At 42.4% G+C, this 17,567-nt stretch overlaps 1 protein-coding gene across 8 annotated transcripts in view; it reads left to right on the top strand.

Annotated features, from left to right (window-relative positions):
- Positions 1 to 17,567, top strand: part of enah (ENAH actin regulator) — a 189,357-nt gene that overhangs the window by 71,781 nt on the left and 100,009 nt on the right. For all 8 annotated transcript variants that reach the window (XM_034162717.1, XM_034162716.1, XM_034162712.1 and 5 more), the window contains exons 2-3: positions 9,087 to 9,252; positions 16,383 to 16,560. In XM_034162717.1, coding sequence (XP_034018608.1) covers positions 9,087 to 9,252; positions 16,383 to 16,560 — 344 coding nt within the window. The remainder of the gene's footprint in view (positions 1 to 9,086; positions 9,253 to 16,382; positions 16,561 to 17,567) is intronic.

Genomic DNA, 17,567 nt, shown 5'->3' with positions numbered 1-17,567 from the left:
TCGACTGTCAGGTTCATTAAACATTGATTCTTTGACGTTCCATGTTCCCAGTTTCCTCACTCAGGCCGCTAAATGCAACTGACAGAGTGGAACTGACATGGCAGTTGGCTAATTCCTTTTTTGTAACTGTTCTGATGCTTCAAGATGTGGACATCGTCTGGTTTTCTGCCTGGGTGGTTGCTATCCAGGACACAGTGAGGTAGAGGTGGACAGCGGAACCTAAAACGTTTTGCAGTTTGACTGTATGTTACAGTATTCCTGGTTTTGTACTGTGTGACCCCCTGATCTTATTTGAGCAAGAGTTTAATTCAGGCTTTAGCCACTTTCAAATCTGCTCCTTCAAAGTTATGATCTGAATCAAACATTTTTAAAATAGTTTTACATTGAACAGATCTGTGGCTGTTTCACGATCATTAACCCTCTGGGGTCCGAGGGCATTTTTTGGACAGTTCACTCGCCTGGCATAAATGTTTTATTATTGTTAACAGCTCTCCCTGCATCCCACAATCAAGTTTTATGTCTCTTTTGTTTTCAGGACAACCTGTGCTTTCAGAATATATATGTTTTTGTTGTGTTTTATAAGTGTAATAAAGGTTTATAATCAAAAATAGGCAAGGTCTTGTGTGAAAGACTGTACAACAAAAAGGTTCAAACAGTAAACACAAATGCCCATTTTGAACAATATATACAAAATGGTCTGTGTTTTGTTGTCCATTGATATGGTAAACAGTGCTTTATGCAGAGAAAGCAACAGAGTTATCCAGTAACATTCACATGCAAACTAGTGGAGCAATCCTGATAGTTACACACTCTTTGTTTGAGCACGTGAGATTGTCATCAGAGGCTCTCTTTCTGCTCCTGCTTTCACTGATCGCTGTGCGTAATGGCGCAGGGCGCACTGAGTATGTACTAATAGTATGTACTCATTGGATTACCCAGGGGACTATTCAGACGGGCCAACTAGTAACATATCACTCCTAAAAACAATCTTTTGCTTTTCACGTGAGGTAACTGCTTCGATTGGATTTTGGAAAACCATGTGACGGTGAACCAATTCCAATTGGACACTCACATTGCGCACTTCATCACACAGCTTCTATGAGGAGTACAAAGATGGCCGATGGCTGGCTCGAAAGTCTGCAGAGTTAACTTTTCAGGAAAAAAAAAGTTTCTATTCATATCATTCAAAAGTTATTTAGAATTTAGTAAAGCTTGGTCTTAGCCGTCGTATACGATGGTGTCGGCCCCAGAGGGTTAAGGTTTGAAGGAACAAAGGCTTGCTGGTTCACGTGACAGAATCAGTTTAATGATCTCTCTGTGACTCTTCATTTATGTCTTCATGTGAAAAATGGCTTTATAGCCAGTAATATCTGGAACAAAAGTGTTTAAAGGGGAACAGAAACGTGTTTTTGAGAATTTGTTTGTGCATTCCTTGGTAAAAATAAACTGTTATTCATACACTTGCAGAATGTTTGAGCGCAGTGTAGATATTATTTGCCGCTAAATTGACATGTAAATGGCCATTGGCTGAAGTCAGTGGAGGATCACTTCCGGTTGGGGTCGTCCTCTGCTGGTGACGAGTGCAGTTTACTGATCTTACTCATTGAAGTTCTGTTACACTCGTCCAGCAACAGGTGGAATATGCTGGAAAGCTGCGCATGTTGGCACAGGAACAAGGGAGACAATCTTTCCTTCCATAAGTGGTTTTTGTTCTTCTTGTCACTAGGTCCATGACGTATTTGGGAATGTGTGTGTGTCAGAGTAAGTTTAATACCTGACGTGATGTAATGTTAATTCATTTTACTGGCTCAATATCCAGGTGAGAACAGTATTTTAACCTTTATCATATACCTATAAATGATACGCCAATATGATTGGATAAAACACTAAATAAATAGTTTTACACCCTTTTTGCAGACGGGTAATATTTATACCACGCGAGTAAAACCCACAAAATAAATGTCGCCTTGGTAATCAGCCAATCCAGACAGTGGAGCGGCACCACGACGAAGAGGTGCGGTCAGAGGAACTGTGAAATACTGGTGAGTCACTATTAATAATTTCTTATGTGTCCAACCTCGTAGGTTGATCGTTAAAATTAAATTATTTGGTTCTAAAAGCCATCATAATTATTTATAGGAAAATGTTCTATTTTTTTTTTCTACTAAGGTTTGAACTTTGAGTGTTTACACATGAGAGAAAAGTGAGAAAATGTTAATGCCTGTTTGAGAAAAGCGTATAAAGTGTGTAGTGAGGGGTTTTACAGCCTTAAAACATCGATAATAATTGTAAAAAATAACGCTGACTACTTTGTGGATTTCGCCTATTGCGGGTTATTTTTAGAATGTAACTCCCGCGATAAACAAGGGACCACTGTATATGATAAAATTGTTTTCAAGTTGTTCACAGATGAATATGGCTTTTTACACCCTTCAGAAAACCATACAACATTTATCATTTATAGGTATATGATAAAATCGTTATCTTCTTCAGGGTGTGTAAAGCCATATTCATTGGTGAACAACTTGATAACTGATAGTATCTTGCGAGTGTTTTTCTGAGTGTGTTCAGTCGCGAATCCCCATTGAAAATGCATTAACATCCGGGAACTTCGCCAATATTTTGCGCGGTTAGGAGGCGTCATGTCACTGTCCATGTCCTTTTTTTTGCACTGTACCAACAAAGTACAAACTATTTCTCTGATTAAATTTATTCAAAATCATGATGAGAAACACGCTCGGATTGTGGAGAAGTTCTGTCTCGCAGGAGATCCACCTGTCCAGAACGCCAACCAAAGAAATTGAAACAGTTTTTATAAAACACAATATGGGCGTGACAAAAGGCAGACCTTATTTTGCACATCCTTCTCTTATTTGTCTCTATGGGCATAGAGGGAGGTCCGGACCCCTGCCCAAAAACCTGCACAAGGACGGAACCTATGGCAACTTGATTGTTTGTCCTAAGAATGAAAACCAGCCAAATTCCAGTACCAGACACAACGTTTTAAGTAGATATCAGACTCAAAGGAAAAGTATAATCATTTAAGTAAATATAAATAAATGGACTGCATTTATATAGCGCATTTCCATCTGCATCACACGCTCAAAGGGCTTTACAATAATGCCTCACATTCACCCCGATGTCAGGGTGCTGCCATACAAGGCGCCCACTACACACCGGGAGCAACTAGGGAATGAAAGACCTTGCCCAAGGGGCCTTTGTGATTTTCCAGTTAGGCTGGGATTTGAACCGAGGATCCTCTGGTCTCAAGTTCAACGCTTAACCACTAGACCATCACCTCCCCTGCGGATGGTCTTGTGGTAAGGTAATTATTTGGCAACAAAACATAATAAAATGAAATATACAACCACAGATATATATAACAGGCTCTTGTGCTCTCGGCCAGATGTGATCGAGCTTTTCAAGTTTGAACAAAAACGGCAACAACTGCTGCTTCGGCACCAAATTTTTCCCCTGATGGAGCACGATCAAACAAGTTTCAAGCCATAGTCACTACAAATATCCCGTTTAAAGATGTTCAAACATGACTGAAGCTGTTAAAACTGAATTCCTGGAAGTTATCACATACTATCAATGATTTCAAGAATTGAGATGAAATTTTTGAACAGTTAAAAAATTGGATCCTGATTTCAAATCTGATGCCGATGACTGTAACTACTGTGTATACACGGTTTGTTCAAGATTGGGGAAAAAAAAAATCGATCAAGTAACTGTCTCGATTTGCTTTTTGAGATCAAAAAGGAAGGAACGGCTCTCTGTGGAATAACCCCATAAGAGAGGAAAAAATACTGTGGTTCAAGAGGCTAATTTTAACCCCTTATGTTCTTTTTTCATTCAATTACAAAGTGGTGTTGAACCCGTACATTCAGTTTCCATGGAGACCAGAAAATACCATGTCACAGAAGTGCACTCAAATGTCTGAAATGTTTTTATTTATTTTTATTTATTTTTCTTGGCAAAGAAAACAATCTTGCATCACAGCACCTGTCAGAATGCATAGAAACGCCAGTCTGATGCTGTAGGGAGGGGGCGGGACTTCCTGTTTATCAGTCAATAAATCTTGACGCTATCAAAACAAACGTACTCGTTAGCTTCTACGTGTTGTTGGTGACAAGTGGCCATTTATTCCAACAACATGGACAAAGAGAAATTGTCTTTCAGTTTTTCATGACTCACATTTATGTGATGTCTGACTGAAGATGAAACTATGTTAAAGACAAATGTGATGGTTTCCTGCAAGGCAGGTTCCTTAAGAAGGAACTCGAGAGGAAAACCGTCTGCAGCAGGTGAGCGCACGCGCGTGCGTCTTTAATACTCTCAGCTTCTTTCTGGTTTTATTCAAATCCGGCGGCAGGCGCCTGTTTCACGTGCACACATCAAAACTGTGCACGCCTGCAGACCTTTTAATGTACAGTGGAGACCAATCAGTTTGGTGGAAAAGATTCAGCTTCAGTTTTCCACCAACTGCACATATTTCATTGTATCAAACAATATGTGTAAATCAATTAAAATGTTGATTTTATTTCCATATAAAGATGCAGCTGCAAGCTTTTGATCTCCTCTTTTATTATAATATGTCTGCTTTTCAGTGACTCAGAGGTGAAGTTATCTGACTGTCTGACTTTGCTGGGTTTTTGGCTTGTCACAGTCAGCTGTCTCTCACAGATTTTCAGTCTGCATATTTACTTAAATGCATCTTTACTGTGACTTTACTTTAGCTCTGACGGTGTAAATAAATCCGTCTTTGCCTCACATCACTTCATGTCTTAGGTTCTTCTCACACATCTTCTCTCTCACACTCAAGCTGTGATCAGCGCAGACTTTAATCCATCTGGAACAGTGTTGTGGTCTCTCTTTGAATACCTGAGTTTACCGGGTGGTTTTGTTTGAGGTGGTGTTAATGGTGTTATAAACCGGAGCAGCTCGGTCAGTAGAGGCTGCTTGGGTGTGCCCCCCCACCTCAAAATATTGAGAAATAAAAATACACTCCAAAATAATAATTTTGCTTTGTTTAGAGTCTGTAAGTGGCCATCAGTACACTGAAAACAAAAAACAAAAATTTGTTTGATTTACATGATTTAAATATGTACACTGGCTGCACATGATCAGAATGTGTCCAAATAACATAATTTTCTTATGTTTCCAATTGGAAAAACATAAGAAAATTATTTTGATCGGACACATTCTGATCATGTGCAGCCAGTGTACATATTAATCATGTTTCTTTTTTTCAGTGTATGCATTTAAATGTGTTCCTGCACTTAATTTAATTTATTTTCAGGCAGTGACAGTAATGTGTAAATGTCCTGGTTGGTTTGGGAGTCATATGAAAAACTCTATGGAGGGTTGTAGACTTTTTGCAGTCGTGACCTGAGGCTGAGTTTTAATTTGAGCATCAAACCTCCATTTAAGGATGCAAGAGTCTCACTCACTCTTCACGCTGACAATAATACCCCTAAAAATGATCGTGTGCTTTCAACTGCCAGAGCCTTTGTGTTCCAAGTCCAACTTCCATCTACTTTTGTCTTATTTTGTCTGTGTACTTTTGTGATCGATACACATCACACAATTGGAAGCAAAGATCAGCGCCAAACATTCTTTACAATCTTAAAGTATGCTTCGAACCTTTTACTCAAAGGCTGATTTCAAAAGAAGGTGACTGTGGACTAACTAACCTACGATACTTAATTCATGATGCAAGGTGACATCACATGGCTTCACATAATTTGAAGCAAAGATTGCAGCCGAAGCCCTTGGGAGGATTCAGAGCTTTGGCTCAAAGCTAGTCATGTAGGCTGGATTGAAAACAAGAATCAGGTGGTTAAGCAGCATTCAGCCAAACAACTTCAACAGCTTCATCAAACACTGAGTTTTAAAGCATTCCAATGGGTGTGCTCCTATATAGCCTAGCAGTGATAATAACACTCTGTAAATGGACACCTGAACAGTTTATAGCTGGTCTACACAGTTATCGTTAACACACTGTCACCATCTGATGGTGTGTGGGTGTGTGTGTGTGTGTGTCTAATAGAGCCCGACCGATATATCGGCCGGCCGATATTATCGACCGATATAAGCCCTTTTCAAAGTACTCACTATTGGCCAAAATTTTACCGATAGAAGGCTGATAATTTCTCATAAACAGAACAGTTACTGAAATAATGTTTGTGTCGGCAATGTAAAATGTCCTTGCACTGTTTGTCCAGTAGATGGAGCTCTGACTCCATTCAACTGAGAGCTGCTTACACCCCTGCTTAAATGTGTTTATCACTGGCCCCCGTAGTTCGCCGTCACACTGCACTGATCGGCTGACAAAAGCATACAAGTAAGTTTATAAGGATCTATATCCTTATCCTGGACCTATATCTAAATTGCAGCAACAAGAGGTACAAGATCAGATGTATTTCACAACTCTTTTTAAGGATATGTATTTGCTAATTTCACAAAGGTTTAATTCTTGATGATTGCATTTTTTGAACTTGAAAATTCTTCTGTGTTATAAAGTTAATATGAGGACAAAGCTTCAGCTTTTAGCTCATACTTTTTTTGGTTAAGGGTACAAAAAAGAACATTTTATTCATTTAAAAAAAAAAAATCGGCTGATTTATCGGCTATCAGGAAATCAGCCGATTTATCAATTATCATCCAAATATCGTTATCGGCGTCAGCCTCAAAAAAATCCATATCGGTTGGGCTCTACTGTCTAACCAAGGTAACTCTATTTGGCATGAAGAGGTGTGGCCCCTTAAAAATCAGTACCACCAGCTACCAGTAGTGATGAGGAATATCTGCTTTAATTTGCCAGGCAGCGTACTTGCAACCTTCATTAATTGCTGTTCAGTGGGCAGTTTCATGTCCAAGAAGTCAACTGTTGATTGCATTCAATATTTGCAATCCCTTATGTCAAGGATGAGTTCTGGCACCTACTTTGCTCAGTGCTTGCATGGACTGGATGTTGGGGGAGGTTGGGGAGTCCAACGATTTGGGTGCCTTTGTCGGTGAGGAAAGTTTCTCTGAGCTTGACTTTGTGGATTGTTGCAAATACTTTTGGAGACTTGATGGATAACCTGATTCTGGTTGCTGAAAAGCTGAGGGAGGAGTTGGCATGTCTGGTTTTGTGATTATCCTGGATTAAGTTGAAGGTCCAGGTCTTCAGTGACTTTCTGGGCTTAGTTATCACTAGTGTTAGAGCCGCTTATCTCTGTAGTGATAATCACGTCTTTGGAATGTTGGCCTATGACGTTGAGACTTCTGGAAAGAGCTGATGGAGTCAGAGGTGTTGGTGATATCTTTGCAGGAGACCGTAGGTCCAAGTCTTTAGGCTGTTGGTACCTGTCTTATTGTATGGTTATGAAACTTGGACACTAACCATTTAACTCAAGCATAGACTGGATGTCTTTGTCACTGGTTCACTTCCGACCCTTGAATACTGTTGGAATGACTTTGTCTAACAAATGCTTACTAGGGAGCCTGAGTGATGTCTACTTCCACTGTGAGATGTGCCGCCGTGATCAGGATCCAGCACTCTGCTTCAGTGATGAGGACCCTGTCAACTTTAAAGTCTTAAGGGGTCACCCATGTTTCGCCTGTATGAAATAGTGGTCTGTCTGGTTGCCAGTCAGGACTCAGGTCAGTGTTGTAGGGCGGTGGATGTGGCGGTGGCGGGGCAGTTTCAGAAATATGAGCAAAGCACGATTTGTGGAACACCTCACACAGTATTCAATAAACACATTTGATTTTATTTATTTGTATTTGTCACATTTCTTTTAGTACTCAGCTCGTTTTCAAGGATGGTTGATGTGGATGATTTTTCAGAAAGCAAAAAACTCACTGAATGCATAAATGGTGAAAGAAATGTTTCATTTACAACTTTCCATTCAAGGACTTTGAGTCAGTCCTGTCGCCTTTGAAGCTTAATGAAAGGATTTTTGGATTTTTATAAGGACTTAGAATCAGTGTCATTTCACAAGAGTGATGCCCTTTTTTTTTGCCCACTGCTGCTCATTAATTCTCACATCGTGGGTTTGAACTCAAGGTCACCACAGCAGATGCACCGAGGATCTGCATATTGATTTGACACAAGTTTTAGGCCGGTTGTCCTTCCTGATGCAACTCCACATTACACAGAGAATTGGGCAGCAGTGGCTTTGAACTTGGGACCTTCTACACTGGAAACAAGCACACCTGAACGCTTATCCACCCCCCGGCGCCTTGTCCATTTACTTGGTTAGAATTACTGGTTGTTTGTTCTATTTTTGTTTTCTTCTCTCAATTTGAGTTTGCTCCAGAGTAAAAGTCGAAATCACGTTAGACACCTGATAATGGCATGTGCTATTGGACAATTTCTAAAGTTTTAGAAAGTCATAATAAAAAAGACACCAAATGCAGCCTCAGTATTAGACACTATTAGAGATTTAATCATATTTGGCCGCCACCCCTACAGTAAGGCATTAAAAAAATCCTTACTGTGTGTCTGCTTCATGATCTTCCTGTGTGCATGTGCACAGGCTCATAGTAACCGGAGCAGTGATGCTGGCATGTGTTATAATTATAGCAACAGTTTTGGTTCTGTCCCGGACTCTTGCATCATCGTACCTACAGTCAAAGTTCACCGCATCCTTTCATCCAACATCTGTGCACATTTTCTTTATACACAAGAGGAGAATGCTGGAAAATAACATTAGGCCTCCAGCTGTGGCTTCTTCCAATTATTTCTACAATTAATGTAATAATCAGGTGATGTTATGGTGCACAGAAAAGCCCATGTATACAATTTAACTTTAATTAATGGTACTGTTGTTCTCTACTGTGAGGGAAGCAGTTTGTGAATAAATGTTTTGGTCTGTGCCTTCACTGAATTTGATGTAAATAGTTCTATATGAAATTGTTTCTATATGTAGGAAATGTTATTTTTTGTCACTTGAGGCAGCAGAAATCACATTGACATTTAGCGACCCCATGGCGATGCAGGTCAGTAAGTTAAAAATGCTTTGTGGACCATCAGAACACCCTGTTGGTCTGAAGTATCTGATGCATCCTGAATTTTTCTGTTTTTGTGTCCGCAGTGAGCAGAGTATCTGTCAGGCAAGAGCCGCTGTCATGGTTTACGATGACACCAACAAGAAATGGGTTCCAGCTGGCGGGTCCACGGGCTTCAGCAGAGTCCACATCTACCACCACACAGGCAACAACGCCTTCCGCGTAGTCGGACGCAAGATACAAGACCATCAGGTCAGTCGGTTGTTATGATTGTTGTGCATTTAGGGCCCACACTGCAGAGTGCTGAACCACGGTGCACTTTGACTGTGAGTGACTTTAGAGACCACGATGATGTTCTCACATGTGGTTCTCTTGGCAGCCGTCACTTTCTTCCTGCAGACGGTGAGATAAAACCTGTAAATCTGCTGCTTATACCATGAAGGCTGCATCTTTTATTTATTTTAGATTCAAGAAGCACATAATCTGCACGACCCCACGGCGCCCTCTGCAATCACTGATGAGCTCATCACTGACAAATGGCACTTTTCTGCAGAAGGATTTTACAAAGTACAGTTCAGTGATTTAGACCGTTCGTCTTTTGGTCTAAAAATCTGTTGGATTCTTGGGGTCACTATGACAGATGGACAGAAACACCCCCCCCCCCCCACACACACACACACACACACACACACACTTTGGTGACAATCAGTGCGGGCAGTTAAGAAAGATGTCATTGTGTTCAAGATTTTTACACTCTAGTAAACTTGACTTGGCCTTTTGGCTGGGAGTCATTGAAGGCCCCCTTTAACCAGACTATTTATGATGATAACTCCTGGTTGAGCTCAATAACCTTTTGACCCCATGTGACTTTCTGTCATGCACATACCAAGTTTAGTGATTAAAGGGCCAGTACAGCTGAAGTTATCTGGTTGACAAGTCAAAGTGACTGATTGGACAAACTTTTAGTTGGATAACGGTGCGTCTTTTCTAAATTCTGTTTGTGTGTAACGGGTTACAGTGGTTAAACAAACACAAACTTCAGAAACTTATTTTGTAGTGTCCTATTGTTTTCGGTTATTTTTCACTAATCCGCTACAAATAGTCAGTTTAAAATAAATTAAAAAAAAAAAATTAAATTTTATAATGACAGTATGTATGTTGAAATGATCGCCATAATTAATCATTTGATAAAACATTTCTGAAATAATTTGCTGTAGAACTCCCCCAGTATTTTAGGTAGAAATATAATTTCCAAATTAAAATAGTTTAAATCTGATGCAGAGTTTGATAGTAATGTTGCTCTGCACACCTGGATGTCAACTATCAGACGGCTTCCTTCTGGACTCTTCAGGTAAATTTATACATGCAAACGCCACACAGAAAGGGTGGGAAGCAATCCCACGACCTTGTTGCTGTGAGGCAACAGTGGTAACCACTAAGCCACCGTGCTGCCCAAAAAAGTGAATTTAGTAACTTTCAGTATAAGTAATATTTGTATTTTAAAAAAGAAACTGGCAAAAACCAAAGAACAGAAAGATGAGCGTGGGCAGGAACTGGGATTGTTGCAGGAAAAATAACTGAACACCCAGACATCTATACATAAGGTGGCCAACAGTTTGAAAAGAAAGATTATCAATAGCTCCAAAGCACCTGCCAAAAGTAGGAAAACTGAGAAGTGAGTAAAGGTTTAACATCTTGATGCATGAATGTGCCATAAATACTTCTATTGTTTGAATTGACACTGAGAATTATTATTTTTGAGTTCTTTGAATTGTCATTCTTCTTCTGAATGCTGGGACCCCGGAGGCAGCTGAAAGGTACCGGCAGACCAAGCGTGCTGCAGCCCATGCGGTCGCAGAGGCAAAAAACTCGGGTCTGGGAGGAAGTCGGGGAGGCCATGGAGGACTATCGGTCGGCCTCGAAGAGATTCTGGCAAACCGTCCGGCGCTTCAGGAGGCGGAAGCAGATCTCCACCAGCACTGTTTACGGTGTGGGTGGGGAGCTGTTGACCCTGACTGGTGATGTTGTCGGGCGGTGGAAGGAATACTTCGAGGATCTCCTCAATCCCCTCGTCACGTCTTCCGAAGAGGAAGCAGAGACTGGGGAATCAGAGGTGGACTCATCCATTTCCCAGGCCGAAGTCACCGAGGTGGTTAGAAAGCTCCTCGGTGGCAAGGCTGCTGGGATGGATGAAATCCGTCCTGAGTACCTTAAGTCTCTGGATGTTGTGGGACTGTCTTGGCTGACACGCCTCTGCAACATTGCGTGGTGATCGGGGACGGTGCCTCTGGATTGGCAGACCGGGGTGTTGGTCCCTCTGTTTAAGAAGGGGGACTGGAGGGTGTGTTCCAACTATAGGGGGATCACACTGTTCAGCCTCCTCGGTAAGGTCTATTCCAGAGTACTGGAGATGAGAATTCGACCGATGGTCGAACCTCGAAATCAGGAGGAGCAGTGTGGTTTTTCGTCCTGGTTGCGGCACACTAGACCAGCTCTACACGCTCCATCGGGTGCTCGAGGGTTCATGGGAGTTCGCCCAACCAGTCCACATGTGTTTTGTGGATCTGGAGAAGGTGTTCGACCGTGTCCCTCGGGGCACCCTGTGCGGGGTGCTCTGGGAGTACGGGGTCCAAGGTCCTTTGCTAAGGGCTATCCGGTCTCTGTACGACCGCAGCAGGAGCTTGGTTCGCATTGCCGGTTGTAAGTCAAACCTGTTTCCAGTGCACGTTGGCCTCCGCCAGGGCTGCCCTTTGTCACCAGTTCTGTTCATTATTTTTATGGACAGAATTTCTAGGCGCAGCCAGGGTGTAGAGGAGGTCTGGTTTGGGAACCACAGAATCTCGTCTCTGCTGTTTGCGGATGATGTGGTTCTGTTGGCTTCATCAAATCAGGATCTTCAGCGTGCACTGGGGCGGTTTGCAGCCGAGTGTGAAGCGTCCGGGATGAAGATCAGCACCTCCAAATCCGAGGCCATGGTTCTCGACCGGAAAAAGGTGCTTTGCCCTCTTCAGGTCGGTGGAGTGTCCTTGCCTCAAGTGGAGGAGTTTAAGTATCTCGGGGTCTTGTTCACGAGTGAGGGACGGATGGAGCGTGAGATCGATAGACAGATCGGTGCAGCATCTGCAGTGATGCGGTCGCTGTATCGGACCGTCGTGGTGAAGAGAGAGCTGAGTAGGGGTGCAAAGCTCTCGATTTACCGATCGATCTATGTTCCGATCCTCACCTATGATCATGAGATTTGGCTCATGACCGAAAGAACGAGATCGCGAGTACAAGTGGCCGAGATGAGTTTCCTCCGCAGGGTGGCTGGGTGCTCCCTTAGAGATAGGGTGAGGAGCTCGGTCACTCGGGAGGGGCTCGGAGTCGAGCCGCTGCTCCTCCACGTTGAAAGGAGCCAGTTGAGGTGGCTCGGGCATCTTTTCCGGATGCCCCCTGGACGCCTCGCTGGAGAGGTGTTCCGGCCACGTCCCATTGGGAGGAGGCCCCGGGGAAGACCCAGGACACGCTGGAGGGACTACATCTCTCGGCTGGCTTGGGAACGCCTTGGGGTTCCCCCGGAGGAGCTGGGGGAGGTGTGTGTGGATCGGGAGGTCTGGGCGGCTTTGCTTGAGCTGCTGCCCCCGCGACCCGACTCCGGATAAAGCGGAAGAAAGTGGATGGCTCGATGGATGGATGAATTGTCATTTCCTTTACTGTGTACTTTTCTAAGCCATGATGTATGTTTTGGATTAAAGACAGTTGGCACAATAAAAATTGACCACACCCCCCAAAAAAAATTGGGTGGAGATTTTTTTTGGTGAGTAAATAGACATGAAAATGCACCAGAATGCATCTGAGATTTCAAATTTTTCTGGGGGAGAACCTCAGACCCCACCAGGGCTTTGGGCCATCGGACCTTTCAAAAATTTTCAGTTTAAAAAAAAAAAAAAAAAAATTTAAATCTTCACTGATTTTCTTAAACTTTCTAAATATGAACAAACATATGTTTGAAATGCTGGACAGTGTTGTAAGAACAAACTAAAGACGGGTTTTATGGCTGAGATCCAAACTGGACTGATGCACAAACTTTAATGAGGAGCTGAAACGCTCCGGCGGCCACAGTGTCCAAACGTGTATGTCTGCGTGCGCTTGAGTGCATGTGAAGGATTTCCTCCTGTGGGCTCGAGCGCTCGGCCTCACTGTCCCACCGTCCTCTGAGCCTCATTGTGTGAGTTCTCTCATGTGGCCTGAGGGAAGGAGGATAAGTCATGATGCCTGTCTCAGCGCTCCTCTTTCCCCTCCTCCTCCGTGTGTGTGTGTGTGTGTCCACACACACGCAAGCATCCAGCATCTGTCATGCTTTCATGTGACAGACGCTGGAATCTTATTCTCAGTTTGGGCAATTTTGTCCATAAAATCATGATCCAAAGCCAACAGAAGAACAGACTGGTAAAAGGGGCGACGTTAAAAACCAGTAATCTGCGGGTAAATAAAAAGGCCTTTCTGTCCGCTCAGGCTACCTTTGTGTAAGCGGGCGCGCAGTGATCACCAGACTGATAGCCACGTTATGTAACGGCGTGATCATAAGAGACATTTCCTCGATTTGTTCTCCTGCTTGCAGTCTTCAATGAGCATCCAACATTACGTTGGCTCTGTTCCTTCTCACATTTATTGCCTTGTTTTATTTCTGTCCTTGAACAATAAAAGAGCAGCCGCATAAAATCCCAAATCCCAGCGAGACATTTTAATAACGGCAGGCGTTCAATTATTATTTTTGGGGTTAAAGTAAATCTACTCACGCTGCTGATTGAATTGTTGATGTATTTCATAAACTATCAGTTTGGTTCAATTCCAGCAGAGCCGTCTGTGTTTATTAGCTGAAGGATTTGTGCTTTCAGGAAAACGTTTTACCTTTGTGAGTTCTTGCTGCTGAGCTTTTCCCCCCTCAGTCACTAGGAGGTTTCTGGAATCTTGACAGCAGGAAGTCCATCTCAGACGTCCACTTTATCCCATCAGTTTTCATGTAATTTAACCAGACGCTGTCATGTTTGGAGGGGAAACAACAAAACAGGAGAAACTGCTCCATAAAAGACCAAGTTCAGGCAGATCCTCGTAAAGTTTGCAATTTCCGTCATGGTTATAGTCCGCTTCAAAACCGTCTCGTGGTCTGTGACTGTCTGCAGGACAAAATGCCTTTTACGATCCTTTTGTGGATGTGTGGAGAGAAAAGGTTACACCGTGACAACAGTTGTCCCTGATTGGTGAGATCCATTTTAAAGATGTAATTTAATGTGTGTTTTAGTTTTGGAGTTGATGTTGTGTTGCTGGGTATTTTCCGTGTTCACACCACGGTTGGTGTTAAAGGCGTTTCGACCTGTCTGCAGTGGTTGGAGGCGTTCTCACCGCACACTATCTGAAAGCCTCCAGACGAACACTGCATTCATGTTGACATTAGAAAAAAACCGTTAAAGCAGAATTACGGTACTAGTGTCTGCCGCGGCACGTAGTAGGATTGTTATCCGTGTCTTCAGAATCTCTTTTCACTCAGACTTTTCCCGATCTGTCGATATAAGCAGCCCATATTGATACATTCATACTGTGATTTATTGATGCCTAGTGCTGTGATCCTTGATCCATGCTGCTTTTTTGGGGGGGATGGACACTAACAGTCCGCAGCATGTCAGCCACCTGCAGGAGGTCAGGGTTTCCGGTGCTCTTCTCCTCCAGGCACGGAGCCGAATACTCCGGTGGCTTCTGGCTGTCCTTCAGTGGGGTCCCTCCTCATAGGAGACTGGCGGCTTTGCTGCTTGATTTAATTTTAACGTTGCATTTCTTGCAGTGGACAGAGTCCCTTTTTTGTCTCATTTGTCCAAAGAAGAAGAAGAAGAAGGTGGTTTCCCTTCAAATGACATTTACTGAAGAGTATCTGCGATTAAAAAATAAGTAAACGCCAGCTGAACTGCTTCACCGCGGAGTTCAAGAACATAAAACTTTTTAAAATGTTAAAATAAATCCTGCGAACGTTTAGTGTTTTACTTTTTTTTTTTTTTTTTATAATCTTCCTGATTGAATTGTTAGCAGTAATGTACATGAAGGTGCAACTGATAAGTCATTGACGCAGGTGCAGATAGAAACAAAAGACAAAAATTTCCTGTATATTTGTACTGTCTACTTGTATTGTTAGCATGGCCCAAGCAGAGGGTCATCCCTCTGAGTCTGGTCTGCTTCATGTTTCTTCCTCAAATCATCACTGTCGCCTGTGTGCTTGCTTTAGGGGTTGATAAGGTTAGACCTTACTTGTGGCAGCTTTGTTGTGATTTGGTGCTATATAAATTAAATAAAATTGAATTGAAAAAATTTATAAAAAAAGAAAAAAACAAACTGGATGCTACACCATCGTCTCCTGCAGACGGATAAATGCCAGGAGACATAAAGGTGCAGTACCGCCACCTACTATACCACCTACTATACTATACCAATTTCAAGTGTTCATGCTCAAAAGCAATAATAATCATAATAATAATAATAATAATCACATACTGTAATATTGTAACTATTGCAAAAATGAACAAGGAAAGTGTTTGTATTACGACAGGAAAGAACAATGAACGATAACATTCAGAATGTCTCCGAGGTACGTTCTCAGATTATAGCAAATACATAATGAATATTGCAATGGTCCAAGCAGGTGGGCGATAATTTTCCTGTGTGCAAGAGACTCATCATTTACTTAATTGAAAGATACGTGGTTTTTGTACAGCGTTGTATTAAATCAGGACGCTTCAGCTCAATGGTTTGTGACGCTGCAGCTTCATTTCTTCCTGTAATGTCACACATTCTTGACATTTACCTCATTAAAACAGGCGACTTGGCAAATGTAAATGTCCATGTAGTCTCTTTTTTCACTGTTAAAGAAGAAACATTTGTCCTCATCACTAGTGGGGGAAAGTAGAAAATTTGAGAAGAAAGACAAAATAAAAATGAAATGAAAATGAAAAAATATAGATCTAAAATGTATGCTGGCACTCTGATTTTACAGTAAATCATCGATTTCATGCCAGATTTACTTTCGTGTTAAAGGCTTGTGTTGTCCATCATGCAACTTTAGAGCTCCATAGTGAAGTAGTTTTATACGAGAAAACTGATCAGATGTAGGCTTCGGTCTCCCATGTGCCTTCTGACAAACTGCAGCTGGAATTTCCTGTTTTCTTCTGTATAATGTAAACTCACTGGGTTGACGTTATCTTTGCGACTATATTGAGAAATGTTTGAAGATTCTGCAGTGTGAGCTGGTAATATTCAGCTCGTTATTGGACATTCTGTGCTGGACCTATGACCAAAGCTAAAAGCACCTTTTTCTTTCTCCTCCGGTTTCCTCTGTCGCCCCCTTGTGGCCGTCTCAGGTGGTGATAAACTGTGCCATTCCCAAGGGACTTAAGTACAATCAGGCCACGCAGACCTTCCATCAGTGGCGTGATGCTCGGCAGGTCTACGGGCTCAATTTCGGCAGTAAGGAGGATGCCAACGTCTTTGCCAGTGCCATGATGCATGCCTTGGAGGTGCTGAACTCCCAGGACACGGGTAACTCAGGCTTCTTCTCAAAATGCTTACTCTAGTGAACAGTGTGTGTGTATGCTTCAGAGTTTTCATGAGTGTTTCATTGCTGGAGCTGGATCATGTTTCAGGGTTCCTCAAACAGAACCTTGTTTTTAAAACATTGTGTAGCCAAAAAAAAAAACTGTCTGCGTCAACCATGAATGACACATTATGAAATCCTCCAGCAGTGCCACGGCTTCTATTGTGCATAATTATCCACAAGTGCCACTGCAGGATTTTAGTATTTCCATTAGTATTCCATTCCATTAGTATTTAGTATTAAACCAGATTACTTCACACCTTCTCCAGATGAGCTCCGTTATCCCGTCATGTCCACCATTTCAGCAGCTGTGGTGCTGGACAGCGCCGGCTGGCAGGTTAAAGGTGGTGTTCTCTAAGCTCCGAGTCAGCGTCTGTACGTATGTGACAATTGAAAAGTCCAAATGAAAAAATTATGGTTCACAGTCACACGAGTCTGTTGTCCATAAGGTCAGACACACAACTGTAAGTTCATTTATTTTTGGCTTTCAGCTCTTCTTATTTTCACTTCTCAGTTGAATAAACAGTCGAGACCTTGCCACACATTTGTGCATCTTTTGTAGCCATCTAGTGGGCATTGTGAGCATTTCATGGCATCTGGTACATTTCCTACTTGAAACACAAAATTATTATAGTCTGGCTAGTGAACACTAGATTTAGATGTCTGTGTTTGTCAGTATGTGGATGAACTCGAATGAGTTACACATTTTTATTTATTTTTTTAAGTTACCGTATCTGCTTCTTCTCACTCTTCACCCACCTTGCTCCTGGAGATCGCTCTGCATGTTTTCCAGCGCCACCCATTGCTAATTAACCAAGTCAAATGGGCTCCGATCGGCCAGTCACGTCCTAGGTGAACATGGACAGCAGGTGGTGCAGGTGACCTCCATGAGCAGGGTCGGTGACCCCTGCAGAAGAGGATGTTGAAAACAAGGGGGGTATTTAATTAGTCC

The sequence above is a fragment of the Thalassophryne amazonica genome, chromosome 21 (assembly GCF_902500255.1).
Source record: "Thalassophryne amazonica chromosome 21, fThaAma1.1, whole genome shotgun sequence".
Taxonomy (NCBI): Eukaryota; Metazoa; Chordata; class Actinopteri; order Batrachoidiformes; family Batrachoididae; genus Thalassophryne; species Thalassophryne amazonica.
The sequence above is the reverse complement of the archived record's forward strand: the minus strand, read 5'-3'. Positions and strand labels throughout refer to the sequence as shown.